Below are 14358 nucleotides of genomic sequence, written 5' to 3'. Positions count from 1 at the left end.
GGCTACCTCTGGGGAGGAGAATGGAATGGGTCCAGGGAAGGAGGACTTTCACTTGGGGTGTATCACTTCAATTTTGTGTGAGTAAAATGTATTCATATATATATATATATTTTAAGTCCCAGCTGAGTCACTTTGTTCATCTTTCAGTTTTGTGAGCTCTGTAGGGCAGGGTTGATGCTGTAATATGAACTTGTTGAAGATTCACCAAGAATTTTATCATATTTTGTCAAAAGACAGGAAAAGTCTGAAACAGGAATTTAATAACCTTAATAACCTAGCAAACTTTTCCTGGCTAGGTTATGTGATGAGGATGCATGATAATTGAGTTATTGAGAAGCTATTAAATGTGAAATAAAGTGGGGCAGTTACAAAATGAAAACAATAGGCCCTGCAGAATAAAGTAAGGTTTTATTCCATTTTAGGGTATCAATAGCTTACTGATACATTTGGTGGGACAGTTGTTAGGCACAGGATGATTCGTTTTAAATTACAGAGCTGATTTCCAACTGTCTGAGGTAGAAGTGCTCAAAACATCAGGCCTCAAACATGGGACCAAAACCACTGGAATTAACTATGGTAGAAGCATTTTGATGGCACTTTACAGTTCAGTAATATTGTCAACAGTATCCTATCTAGCATCTATTCATTATGGTAACACTTTAATTATTGCATCAAAGTGTTTGCAGAAGGGACAATAATAATTAAATGCTTATGTTGAAAGCTTTACATATGTCTTGCCATATGATACTCACAACCGTCCCACGGAGTTTGGACCTATTAGTATCTTCACTTAACAGGGTAAGAAACCGAGGGTCAGAGAGGTTAAGTGACTGTCCAGTGTCACATAGCTAGTGGCAGACTGGGGTTTCAGTTCCAGCAGTCCGACCTCAGAGTCTGCATTCTTAGCCTGTACCCTTAGAGTTGATAACCAGCTTGGGTGTCTCAAAGGCACTTCAGATTCACTTTAATTCAAAACTGAACTCATGAACCTTATCCCCCGGCACCCTCACCTTGGTGTTTTTTATGGTTCTCTGTCTCATTGAATGTCATCTTCTTTTCATCCAATTGCTGAAGCCAAAACTTTATTAGACACTCCTTAATACCTCCTTGCAATGCATTCAGTCCTCAATCCAGTCAATCATTAACTCATTTTACATTTACCTCTTGAATAGCTCTTGAGTCCTTTCACTTCCTTCTACTTCTAACTCAGCTAACCTCAGCCAAACCTATTATCTGTTGACTGGACTGCAGCTTGTGCCTGGAAGTGTCTAGCCCTGTACACTTTGGCATGGTCTCCAAATATAGAAACGAATCCTCCCCACTGGTTGTATATGTGTGTTTATACAATACTTAAAACTCTCTCAATGGTTACTCCTTATTTTTTAACAGGGCCTGTAATGACACTATCTGGCTGGTGCTGACCTCTCCTCTCATTGGGTACTCTTCTCCTCCTTCTGGCATGACTATTTTATGATTTCTCCTATGTTGTTCCTGTCTGTAATCCAGCACCCCCCTCTCCCCCAATACTCATCTTCCCAATCTCAACTCAGATAGCACTGTCTTGGATAAGCTTTCCCTGTCTATCCCTGTTTGCCCCCAGACCATATCAGTTCTGGTTACAAATTACTGTAGCACCGTTCAGAGCATGTAAAGCATTTTGAATTGTATATTTCTATGATTTTTTTAATTGATGTTTGTCTTTCCTTTTTAGACTATAGTTCCTTGAGGGCTGAGCGCCATAATGTGTACTCAGTACATTTGAATGAATTAATATCTAGTCTTAACCACTTGGTTTTCTTCTGAGGAAACTAAAGCATGAACAGTGTAGCAAGTCTCATTTTTCCTTCAAGTGTGGAGTTAGATTGCTATTTACTAGCTGAAGGTAGTTATTTAACCTCCTCAAGTCCCAATTATTTTATCTGTTCCACAAGGATAAAAACAGTACCTACCTCTTAGGTTGCTTTGGGGATTACGTAAGTCAATAAATGTAAAGCGCTGGGAACAGTGTTCAACACATAATAAAGGACTCAGTTAGTGGTAGCTGTTGTCATTAGTATTGGGACCTACCCAAGGTCATTCAGCTGTTTAATGCAGAGCCTGCCCTAGAAACCAGTTCTCCTTCATGGTTTTCTCCTTGCTGAGATCACTGGGAATTCTTGTATATTTATTCTGCTATGAGCCTAAGTTCGTTGAAAAATGGGTTTGAGCAGTTTCTTGCATAGAGAAGGCATGCGCACATTTTGTTGTCTTTCGTTTAACCTAATTACAAATAAGGATTACCCCTTTCCCTCAACCCCCGCCCCTCCCCCACCTCGCCCCACCTGGTGGAAGGCATTTTTGTTATACAAGGAAAATTTGAGTTTCCTTGGGGAACAAGAAGGTCGGGTACAGATTTTAGAGGACTTCGAATATCAAATTAAGGTCTTTGAACTCGGGTATTTTGGAAATAAGAAATAAAGGATTTTAAACGGGGTGAATTCTGCGCATGGAATTGGTTTTAGAAAATTGATCCGACTACAGCAATTGGAATGGGAGGCTGGATTTAGATGATGCTCTCTGATAAGATTAGGGAAGTTAGGAGGGAGAGCTTGGCTTTGTAGGAGAAAGAATGAACTTCCTGTAGATTCAGGTTGAATTGCTTTTTGGAGTTCTAAGTGGAGGTGGCTTCAGGTTAAGTACATGGGACAGAGCCAGGAGAGAAACCTAGGATGAAAATACTGAAAGCTATGTAGTAGGACAAAAAGAGTATTAACACCTGGTGTACTAGCAAAAAAGCTGATCCCACAATGCTTGCCTGTGAGAAGGAGTTGTTAGCTATTGTGTACTTCTGTATATATTGAAGATAAAAAACCATATTTTAAACAGTATTCTGTAACTTAGAATTTTCACCAGTAAGCGTGGCCTTCAACTAGCTAGTCTGATTTAATGATGTAAAATTTAGTAAAATGTGGCAGATTACCTTGGTGGTGTTTAAGGAGAGAGGAGTTGAAGGGAACATGCTGTTATAAAGTTCTTCTTTAAAAGGCTGTAGAAAAGTGGTGAATATTAGGCATCAGATTGATTTTATAAATATATATACCACTTCTTCAAAATTATGCTTGAAAAGGAAGGTAAACATGAAAATTAGGGTAAAGCTCTTGAAGTGAACCTCAAGGTGGTAGTAGATTCCTAAGTCCCAAGTCAACTAGCTGTGTATACGGGAGTCTGTATCCTGAATACGTCACTAACTCAAATGACTTTTTTTTTTTCCCCTTAACCAGGAATTGTGGTGCTTGGAATAAACAGAGCTTATGCCAAAAATTCATTGAGTACAAATCTTATAAAAATGGTGAGTGTAAAGATTAAACTATTTGCTTCTAATATTAAGATACAGTGTTGATATCAATCTGAAAATGATTTTCCCCCCTTTTCCTTCTTACCCTCTTGTTTCTGTTTAGCTTTCAAAAGCTGTGGATGCTTTAAAATCTGATAAGAAAGTACGGACCATAATAGTCAGAAGTGAAGTCCCAGGGATATTCTGTGCTGGTATGTAAATAGATTAAAATTTTAAAACGAGTCTAATTTTTCCTTAGTAGTAGCCTATTTTCCATTATAAAGTGTTCTGTGGTTTGAATTCCATTACCAACAATTCCTTTTTGGTTTTTTTTTTTACTGTTTTACAAGAAAAAAAAATGCTTTGTCAGTATTAGAAAGAAACCTTTGCTGCGTGTGGAAAAAGTTGTTTTGGAAGTTGAAAAATAATTTGAGCCATTAAAATATATGTTTGTAGTACATGAATAATATTTATGAAAGATGAGCTGTGCAGGAAAAATCACATCTCCTACTCACAAGTGTGCTCTGTATTAAAAAATGCTTTAATTGACTAGCAGTAGCTACCCCAGTATGGAATGTTAAATATAGACATGTGCTTTCGTGTTTGTAGTAGTGCCCACTCAAGTATGTGTCCACGAATTGTACTTTTAAATTGGTATCTACAGCGGCGAAATGTTTTTTCTGCTTGTACTGTGTTACCAAAAGCCAAAGATTAAGTTGTCTTGCATTTTCCATATTTGTAAATATTTCTAAGTCATGAGATTGAATGAATCTGTTTCAATTAGTGAAAAATGTAGATGATTAAATGATAAAAGATAAAAAATGCTGACAATATACCGGATCATTATAATTTACTAATAAGTAAATGAAGGCAGACGTTGACTGAGGCGTAAAAAAATTTTTTTCAGTAAAAATATAAATGGGATAATCCATTTGAGATAATCAGACATTTGAGGGAACAACATACAGTATTTTATTCATTCAACAAGTATTTTTTGAGCATTTAGAGTATACCCAGAGCAATGCTGGGACTTGGAGGAGCATTTCTAGACAGAATGTTTTTCGAGGTGTCTTAGTTGAGGCTGATGTTCTTCAGTTTCATTGTTAAAGGTCCTCAGATTTTCCAAGCTTCGAACTCCATAGCTTCCACCTTAAAATATTACAAAATTTTATGGTATTTAGGAACATTCAGTGTAAATGAGTTATATTTTAGCTTTTGATACAATGTACCATACGTAAAAGGATTAGTTTTAACTTGTTTGGCAGTCAAAGAGAGTAGGATTATTATGCTCAACTGCCTGGGTGATGACAATTTGCAGTACAGTCTTCTGCTTTTACATCTGTCCAACTCGAGTAACACTATCCTCCTGGTAGGATCGTTGGAGGCTTGATGTGACAATGTACATAAAACACAGTGCAGTAGTCAATAAATTATAGCTCTTAATAGTTTTTATAAGGGCTTTACATATATTTAAACATTTTTTCTTAAACAGTATGAAAAACTTACACTGAGAGAATTAGAATTCTTGTATCTGTGACCTTAGGATCAGGTGACTGGGTGACTGAGTCTAACTTCGTGACCAATGGCTCTGAGGTCACTGTACTCAGGTCCTCTGAGGGCTGGTGAGGGGCTTATTGGGAAGACGTTGAGCAGTTTGGGGGCTTTTAAGGAAGGCCCAATTATGTGAATGTTTGAGGAGTGATAGTGATAGTGGCAGAATAACGCTTAAGAAAGAAAGAGTTGATTATAACTAGCATTACTGTCTTTCTGTTGGTAATGGGTTTTGTAATTATAACACTATAATGACTGGTAGAATTCTTCTTGTTTTACCTATTCCTTTGCTGCCCATTGGTTTTGTGTCTCCACATTACCGATGTTCTTTGGAAAAGGCTTTAATGCTTTAGCACAGGTTACAACTATCTTTTATAGGTTGCCTTTTTGGGGACATACTAGGTAATATACCAAATGCTTTATCAGATTAACAAATTATCATTGAATACTTTTTTCCAAGGGCTTATCAAATCTATTTTCTTTGTTCTGTGTGCTTTTGCATGATCAGGATAATTTTTTCCTATGTTTTAACATAAGATTTTTTGCTGTATTTTGTCCAAAAAAAAGTGTGAATTATAGAAAAATTGGGGCAAATCATTTTAGTAACTTAGAGTATATAAATAAAACCATTCTTTCAAATTTCTCTGAAAGGTTTTCTTACGTATATTTGAAACAGGCAGTTTAGTATGTCTGTCTTTATTAATATTTTATTAATATTATATTTAATATTAATATTTATTAATATGTACACATTAAGTGTATTGTATGTTTAGATACACAGAATCTCTTTACATACTTAAAACAAATATTTAAACTTATTATAGCCTATAAAAATAGTAGTATAAAAATTCTAATTTTTTTCTTTTGACATTTGTTTTCTTTTATCAACACAGACGTCAGTTTCTTTTTTTTTATACAGCAGGTTCTTATTAGTCATCAATTTTATACACATCAGTGTATACATGTCAATCCCAATCACCCAATTCGTCACCCCCCCCCGCCCCCACCGCTTTCTCCCCTTGGTGTCCATACGTTTGTCCTCTACATCTGTGTCTCAATTTCTGCCCTGCAAACTGGTTCATCTGTACCATTTTTCTAGGTTCCATATATATGCGTTAATATACGATATTTGTTTCTCTCTTTCTGACTTACTTCACTCTGTATGAGAGTCTCTAGATCCATCCACGTCTCTACAGATGACCCAATTTCGTTCCTTTTTATGGCTGAGTAATATTCCATTGTGTATATATACCACATCTTCTTTATCCATTCGTCTGTTGATGGGCATTTAGGTTGCTTCCATGACCTGGCTATTGTTAATAGTGCTGCAATGAACATTGGGGTGCGTGTGTCTTTTTGAATTGTGATTTTCTCTGGGTATATGCACAATAGTGGGATTGCTGGGTCATGAATACCAGTGATTTTTAATCTTTCGGGGTATGAGGTCTCCTTTTTAAGTTCTTAAAATTTCATGCACTTACACATTTTAGTGGTCCTATGTTGATTGAGAAGATGTGTAATGTCAGAATGCCACTTTGGTTACAGTAATGTATTTAAATGAATTTTCTTTTACTAACCACAATGATAATCTAGATACAGAAAAATTTGTATCATAGTTATCATGGCTGTAGACGAAGTTTTCTATACATATATGCTTTCAGATACCATTCCATACCCTAGGCATGACTCCAGGTTGGGAATCGATGTTACGTTTTCTTTCTTGTGGGTTCGAACATTGCTTTTGGGTTTTATAGCTTACCTATACTTCTCTTAGAATGCTGAGAAATATCATTTTGATAGTCAAAGCTCATTGTGAAGCATTGGCTACATAGGTTGTATTAGAGATTGGCCTGAATGTGTGCTGTCTCCCCTGCATACTCTAGAAATTATTCTTTTATTCATTTAAAAATTTTATCTTGTTTTTTACATACACACAAACACATACACACACAAAGAAAAACTGAAATAATTTTGCTATTTCAAAATATTTTGGAGTCAAAATTTTAATATATTACCTATAATGAAATTATGAAAAAGACCTTTTGACTAGGCTATTGCATTGTGAGTAAACATTTAATCCTAGTCATCTGTTTATTTTTGTTCTTTCAGTGTTCTAACACTAAGTAGCAAAGTAGATATGCATTGCTTTTATCATGAAAATTTTATGAGAAATTTCTGAGACGGAGGATTTTTTCTCTTGAAATTCCTGAAATAGAGTATAAACAATTCTTGGTAATTGATTCCTGTGTGTAGAACTCTAAATTGAGTGTTTCACTGAATTATACTAGTGTGGGTTTTTTTAAAAAGTAAAGGTACTTTTGCTTCTGCTTTTGAGTTCTAGTAAATTATGTTCTGACTAAAAACTTCTCACTAAAATGTCAGTGTGCTTTATTGAATGTTGTATTGTTCAAATGGTTGTAGATGTCATGACATGGTTGGATTTATGGAGGCCTCTGACTAACAAAGTTATCTAGTCAGTATTGTTTCAGAATCTTAGGTTAAGTTACATTTGTATATTTGAATGTTAGTCCCTTAGAGAGTTTGATAAGTAAACAGGAAGGATAGATAATCCACAAATTTGTATTAGTTTAACATAGGGTTCTTTTCTTGGAAATAAAAAAAAATGTGTGTTATAGAGGTATGAATTACTTGCAGTAAAATGTACCAGTTTTAGTACATATGTAATTGATTAGTTTTGACATGTTTAAACCATGATGACAGTTGTGATATAGAACATGTTTATCCCTTAAAAAGCTTTCTTTTTTCTTTTTTAATTGAAGTATAATTGACCTATAATACTATGTTAGGTCCAGGTGCACAACATAGTGATTCATTCTTTCTATATACAAAATGATCACCATGATAAGTCTAGTTACCATCTGTCACCATATAGTTATTAAATATTATTGACTGTATTCTCCATGGTATACATTTCATCCCTGTGACTCATTTATTTTGTAACTGGAAGTTTATACCTCTTAATCTCCCTCACCTATTTCATTCATCTCCCTACCCTCAGCCCCTTTGGCAACCACTTGTTTGTTCTCTATCTATGACTCTGTTTTTGTTTGGTTATGCTTATTTGCTTTATAGATTCTACATACAAGTGAAATCATGCAGTATTTTTCTTTATCTAACTTATTTCACTTAGCATAATGCCCTCTAGGTCTATCCATGTTCTTGCAAATGGCAAGATTTCATTCTTTTTCATAGCTGAGTAATACTCTGCTGAACATATAGGTATATGTATCACATTTTCTTTATCCATTCATTTATCAGTGGACACTTAGGTTGCTTCCATATCTTGGCTGTTGTAAATAATACTGCAATGAACATATGGGTGCATATATGTTTTTGAATTAGTGTTTTTGTTTTCTTTGGAAGGATACCAAGGAGTGAAATTGCTGGATGGTATGATAGTTCTGTTTTTAGTTTTTTGAGGAACATCCATACTGTTTTTCATAGTGGTTGCATGAATTTATATTCTCACCAACAGCGCACAAGGGTTCCCTTTTCTCCACATTCTCCCTAACACTTGTTATTTGTTTTCTTTTTTTTTTAAAAATAATAGCCATTCTGACAGGTGTGAGGTAATATCTCACTGTGGTTTTGATTTATGTTTCCTTAATCATTAATAATTTCATGGATCTGTTGGCCATCTGTATATCTTTTAGGAAAAATGTCTATTCAGGTTCTCTGCCCATTTTTAATCAGGGTGTTTGTGTTTTTGATGTGAGTTGTATGAATTCTTTGTATATTTTGGATATTAACCCATTATCAGATATATCCTTTGCAAATATATTTTCCCATTCAGTAGGTGCTCTTTTCGTTTTGTTGATATTTCCTTCACTGTGCAAAAGCTTTTTAGTTTGATGTAGTATCATTTGTTTATATTTGCTTTTGTTTCCTTTACCTGAGGAGACATATCCAAAAAAATATTGCTAAGACCAATGTCAAAGAGCATATGTTTTCTTCTAGTTTTATGGTTTCAGGTCTTATATTTAAGTCTTTAATTCATTTTGTGTTTATTTTTATATGTTGTGTGAGAATGTAGTCCAGTTTGATACTTTTGCATTAGCTGTCCAGTTTTCCTAACACCATTTATTCCTAAATCTTGTATTCTTTCCTCCTTTGTTGTAGATTAATTGCTAATAAAAGTGTGGGTTCATTTCTGGGCTCTCTGTTCTGTTCCATTAACCTGTGTATGTGTTTTTGTGCAGGTACCATATTGTTTTACTGTAGCTTTGTAATATAGTTTGAAATCAGAGTGTATGATACCTCTAGCTCTGTTCTTCTTTCTCAAGGTTGTTTTGGCTATTTGGGGTCTTTTGTGTCTCCATACAAATTTTAGAATTATTTGTTCTAGTTCAAATGCCATGGGGATTTTGATAGGGGTTGCACTGTATCTGTAGATTGCCTTCAGTAGTATGGTCATTTTAACAGTATTCTTCAAATCCACTAGCACAGTATATCTTTCCATTTGTTGGTGTTGTCTTCAGCTTCTTACAGTTTTCCGAGTATAGGTCTTTTACCTCCTTGTTTAGATTTATTCCTAGATTTTTTTTTTTTTTTTTTTTTTGCGGTACGCGGGCCTCTCACTGCTGTGGCCTCTCCCATTGCAGAGCACAGGCTCCGGATGTGCAGGCTCAGCGGCCATGGCTCACGGGCCCAGCCGCTCCGCGGCATGTGGGATCCTCCCAGACCAGGGCATGAACCCGTGTCCCCTGCATCGGCAGGTGGACTCTCAACCACTGCGCCACCAGGGAAGCCCTATTCCTAGATATTTTTCATGCAATTGTACATGGGATTGTTTTCTTAACTTCTCTTTCTGATAGTTTGTTGTCAGTTTATAGAAAGGTAACAGATTTCGGTATATTCATTTTGTACCCTGCAACTTTATTGAATTCACTGATGAGTTCTAATAGTTTTTTGGTGGTGTCTTTAGGACTTTCTATATATAGTATCATGTCATCTGCAAACAGTGACAGTACATTTCTTTACATCTGTTCTCCTTAGTTCACTGAACAGCTTTATGTTCTATCTTGAACTCTATCAGATAGTTTGCTTATCTCCACTTTTCTTAATTCTTCTGGCATTTTAATTTGTTTCTTTGAAACATATTCCTTTGTTGCCTCATTTTTCTCAGTTCTCTATTTTTATTTCTATGTATTAGGTAGGTTGATTACATTTCCTGATCTTGGATAAGTAGCCTTATGTAGGCAATGTCCTACAGGGTCCAGCGGCACACTCCCCTCTGGTCACCAGAGCTATATGTTCAAGGGATGCTCCCTATGTGGCAGGGCTAACTACTGTGCTGGTAGGTGGTGCTGGCCTCTGGCCTGGTTGGCTGCCAGGCTCTGCCTCATGGGTGGGGTTGGGTTCTGAGGCAGCTGGTTTCAGGGCCAGGTTGTCCTAGGGCTCGCACTAGCCTGCTGGTAGGTAGTGCTGTAAAAATCTTTCTTCTGCCCATTTGTAGTCAGTCTTTTCTGACCCCCTTAAAACACTGATCTCGTTGCTCTTACCATAGTTTTCCCTCTTCTAGAATGTCCCACATATGGAATCATTCTGTAGGTGGCCTTTTGTATCTTGCTTCCTTCACTTAGCATAATGCTTTGAGATTCACCCATGATATATGTTTCAGTAGTTTCACTTTATTGCTGAGTATGATTTTCATTATATTGCTGAGTATTCATTTTATATGCTGAGTAGTCCATTGCATAGATATACCACAATTTGTTTATCTGTTTAGCAGTTAATGGTCATCTGGGTTTTTCCAATATTTTGGCTTTTATAACTACTGCTTCCATGAACAGTGACATATAAGCCACTTTGTGAACATGTTTTCATTTCTCTTGGATAAATACTTAACAGTGGAATTATTGGGTTTTATAATAACTGTACATTTTGTTTTGTAAGAAACTCCTACTGTTTTCTAGCCATTTTGCATTCCTACCAGCAATGTATGAGCCTTCCAGGTGTTCCACATCCTTGTCAACACTTGATATTGTCAGTTTTTAATTTTAAACAACCTAATGGGTACATAGTTATATTCAATATATAATTATGGTTTTAGATATCATTTCTCTAATGAGTAATGATTTTGAACATCTTTTCTGGTGCTTTTTTGTCACCTGTATATCTTTTTTGGAGAGTGTTTATTCAGATTTTTGCCCATGTTTTAATAGAAATAAAAGTTGTGTTGGTTATAGAGTTTCTAATATATTCTTAATACAAGACCTTTTGCTGATACATGTTTTTAAAGTATTTTTTTCTACTCTTTGGCTTGTCTTTTTCTTAACAGTTTGTTTTGAAGAACAAAAGTTTTTCTTTGAAGTCCAATTTACTCAATTTGTTTTCTTTTATGGTTTGTTCCTCTTTTGTACCTAAGAAATCTTGTCCTACTCCAAAGTCACAAAGACTTTCTCACACTATGTTTTCTTTCAGAACGTTTTTAGTTTTTACGTTTTATATTTAAATCTATGATGCATTCTTAGTTAATTTTTGTTGCAAGGTGTGGATTTAGGTAATGTGGTATAATAAAATATGTATTTGATTTTTGCCTTGGGTGTCTGGCACAGAGCTCCTAAAATCCTGGGAATTTCTCTGGCGTAATAGGAGTATCTTTTGCAAGTGAATGAGATGGTTCAAAGCAGGAGCCTTAGATAACTTTCAGATGGGGCTGGTTGACAGAAAAATCAATCATGGGATTAGAGGGTTAGAACTTTCAGCCCCAGTCCTCCAACTTCAAGAAAGTAGAGGGGCCAAAGATTGAGTTCAGTCACCACTGTCCAATGATTTAATCAATTGTGCCTATAGAGTGAAAACTCCATAGGAACCTATAAACAATGGGGTTTGGGGGAATTACCAAGTTGGTGAACGCATGGAAGTGTTGGGAGGGTGAAACCTTTGTGTCCCTCCTGCCCCATACCTTGCACCATGTATCTCTTCCATTTGGCTGTTCCTGAGTTGTATTTTAATAATAAACTGGAAAATGTAAGTAAAGTGATTTCTTAAGTTTTGTGAGTTATTCTAATGAATTATTGAATCTGATGAGGGGTGTGTGGGGAACTTTTGAATTTATAGCTGGTTGGTCAGAAGTATGGGTGATCTCTGGGACTTATAACTGGCATCTAAAGTGAAAGAAGTCTCATGGGACTGAGGCTTTAACCTGTAGGGTCTATGCTAATTTAGGGCATTAGCATTAGAATTGAATTGAATTGTTGGACATCCAGTTGGTGTCAGAGAATTGGTGAATTGGTGTAGGGGACTACCCCCCCCCCCCCCCCCCCCACCGCATTTAGTGTCAGGAATAGGATTTGCTAGACTGACTCATAGACCTCAGAGAAGTGCTTTATTTACTATTACTGGTTTATTATAAAGGCTACACCTCAGGAACACCCAAAATGGTAGAATGCATAGGGCAAGATTGGGCTGGAGGGGGTTAAGGAGCTTCCATGCCCTCTTGGACATGACACCCTCCCAAACATGTGTTCAACAGTCTGGAAGCTTCTTGAACCCAATTGTTAATGGGTTTTATGTAGGTTTCATTACATAGCCACAGTTGATTAAGTCATTGGCCATTAGTGATTGAACTCAATCTCTGGTTCCTCTACCCTCCCCAGAGACTGAGGGGTAGGGATAAAAGTTCCAACCTCTAATCATGGCTTGGTCCTTCTGGTGACCAGCCTCCATGGTAAAACTATTAAGGGGCCCTCTAGCAGTTAGCTCATTAACATAAGCTCAGGTGTGGTTGAGAGGGGCTCAGTATGAATAAAAATAGAAAATACTTCTATAACTCAGGAAATTCCAAGGGTTTTAAGAGCTCTGTGCCAGGATCCCATGACAAAGACCAAATATATTTTTATTATATATTATAAAGTATATCCAATTCTTTAAGCACCATTTATTGAAGACTAGCTTTTCATCCATTGAATTATCTTAGGACCTTTCTAAAACAATCAGTTGACCATATATGTTTGAGTTATACCCAGGCTCTCTGTGCTCTTCACTGTCTCAATTACTGTGTACAGTCTTGAACATGCTTGGCTAAATTTATTCCTAAATATTGTATATTTTTGATGATACTGTAAAATGACCTTTCTTAATTTAGACTCCTGATTTTTATTGCTAGGCTATGGAAATACAATTGATTTTTATATGTTGACTGTATCCTGCAACCATGTTAAACTCACTTTTTAGTTCTAGGAATTTTTTTTGTAGATTCCTTGGGATTTTCTATGTAGATATTCAAGTCATCTGCAAATAAAAAGACAGTTTTACTTCTTCCTTTCCATTATGTTGGCCTTTTGTTTTATTCTTATTACATCAGTTAGGACCTTTATTACAGTGTTGAATAAAAGTGGTGAGACTGTTAGGGGGAGGGCATTTAGTCTTTCACCACTAAGTATAATTTAGCTGTAGTTTTTTCACTTATGTACTTTACTAGGGTGAAAAAGTTTCTGTTCCCAATTTTGTGAGGGTTTTTTGTTTGTTTGTTTTTTAAATCATGAATTGGTGTTGAATTTTATCAAATCTTTTTTTGTTTTGCTTTTATTAAGATGATCATATAGTTTTTCAGTCTTTTAATATGGTGAATTGATTGATCTTCAAATATGAAACAACCTTGTATTCCTGGAATGCACCCTTTTTGATCATGATATATTATTGTTTTTATATATTGCCAGATTTGATTTGCTAAAATTTTGTTGAGGAATTTTTCAACTTTGCTCATAAGGGAAATTTGTTTGTAGCTTTCTTTTCTTGCAATGTTTGTGTCTGTTTTTGGTGTCAAGGTATTGCTGGTCTCATAAAATGAATTGGAAAATGTTGCAATTTTGTTTCTTCTATTTTGCTGGAAGAACTTGTGTAGAATTGATATTATTTCTTTATTTGGTAAAAAGCACCAACAAAACCATCTGGTCTAGGAGTTTTCTTTGTGGGAAGATTTTTAACTATGAATTTAATTTCTTTAGTAGATATAGGACTATTCAAGTGATCCATTTCTTTTTAAGTTTTGATAAATTATGTCTTTTAAGGAAATCATCTATTTTATCTGAGTTTCCAAATTCATTGGCATGAAGTTATTCATAATATTCACTTATTATCCTTTTAATGTCTGTTGAATCTAAATATAATGATGGTTCCTTTTTCATTTTTGATATTGATAATTCGTGTCTTTTTTCTTAAAAGTCTGTCAGAACATTTATTATTTTTCTTGATCCTTTCAAAGAACTGGCTTTGGTTTCATTGATTTTTTTTTTTTTTCTGTTTCCTGTGTCATTAATTTCTTTATTATTTTCTTTCCTCTATTTGCTTTGGGTTAAATTTACTTCTCATTTTATAGCTTTTTAAGGTGGAAGCTTAGATCATTGATTTTAGTTCTTCTTTCCTAATACAAACTTTTAGTATTATTTTTTTAAATTCTTCATTTCAGCGTGCCAGAGATGCCATTAAAAATGACTCAGAGTACTCATGGCCTTTTTGTGGAACTAATA

General features: G+C 35.4%; 1 protein-coding gene across 2 annotated transcripts in view; it reads left to right on the top strand.

Moving 5' to 3' along the window:
* The window catches only part of AUH (AU RNA binding methylglutaconyl-CoA hydratase), a 162225-nt gene that overhangs the window by 16085 nt on the left and 131782 nt on the right, over positions 1-14358 (top strand). The window contains exons 2-3 of one of the 2 annotated variants that reach the window (XM_027091939.1): positions 3261-3328; positions 3438-3525. The exons of the other annotated variant lie outside the window; for it this stretch is intronic. Coding sequence (XP_026947740.1) covers positions 3261-3328; positions 3438-3525 — 156 coding nt within the window. The remainder of the gene's footprint in view (positions 1-3260; positions 3329-3437; positions 3526-14358) is intronic. 2 annotated transcript variants of the gene reach the window in all.

This window comes from Aethalodelphis obliquidens, unplaced genomic scaffold (assembly GCF_003676395.1).
Source record: "Aethalodelphis obliquidens isolate GAN/ISIS:26980383/991018 unplaced genomic scaffold, ASM367639v1 scaffold74, whole genome shotgun sequence".
NCBI classification, from domain to species: domain Eukaryota; kingdom Metazoa; phylum Chordata; class Mammalia; order Artiodactyla; family Delphinidae; genus Aethalodelphis; species Aethalodelphis obliquidens.
The sequence above is the reverse complement of the archived record's forward strand: the minus strand, read 5'-3'. Positions and strand labels throughout refer to the sequence as shown.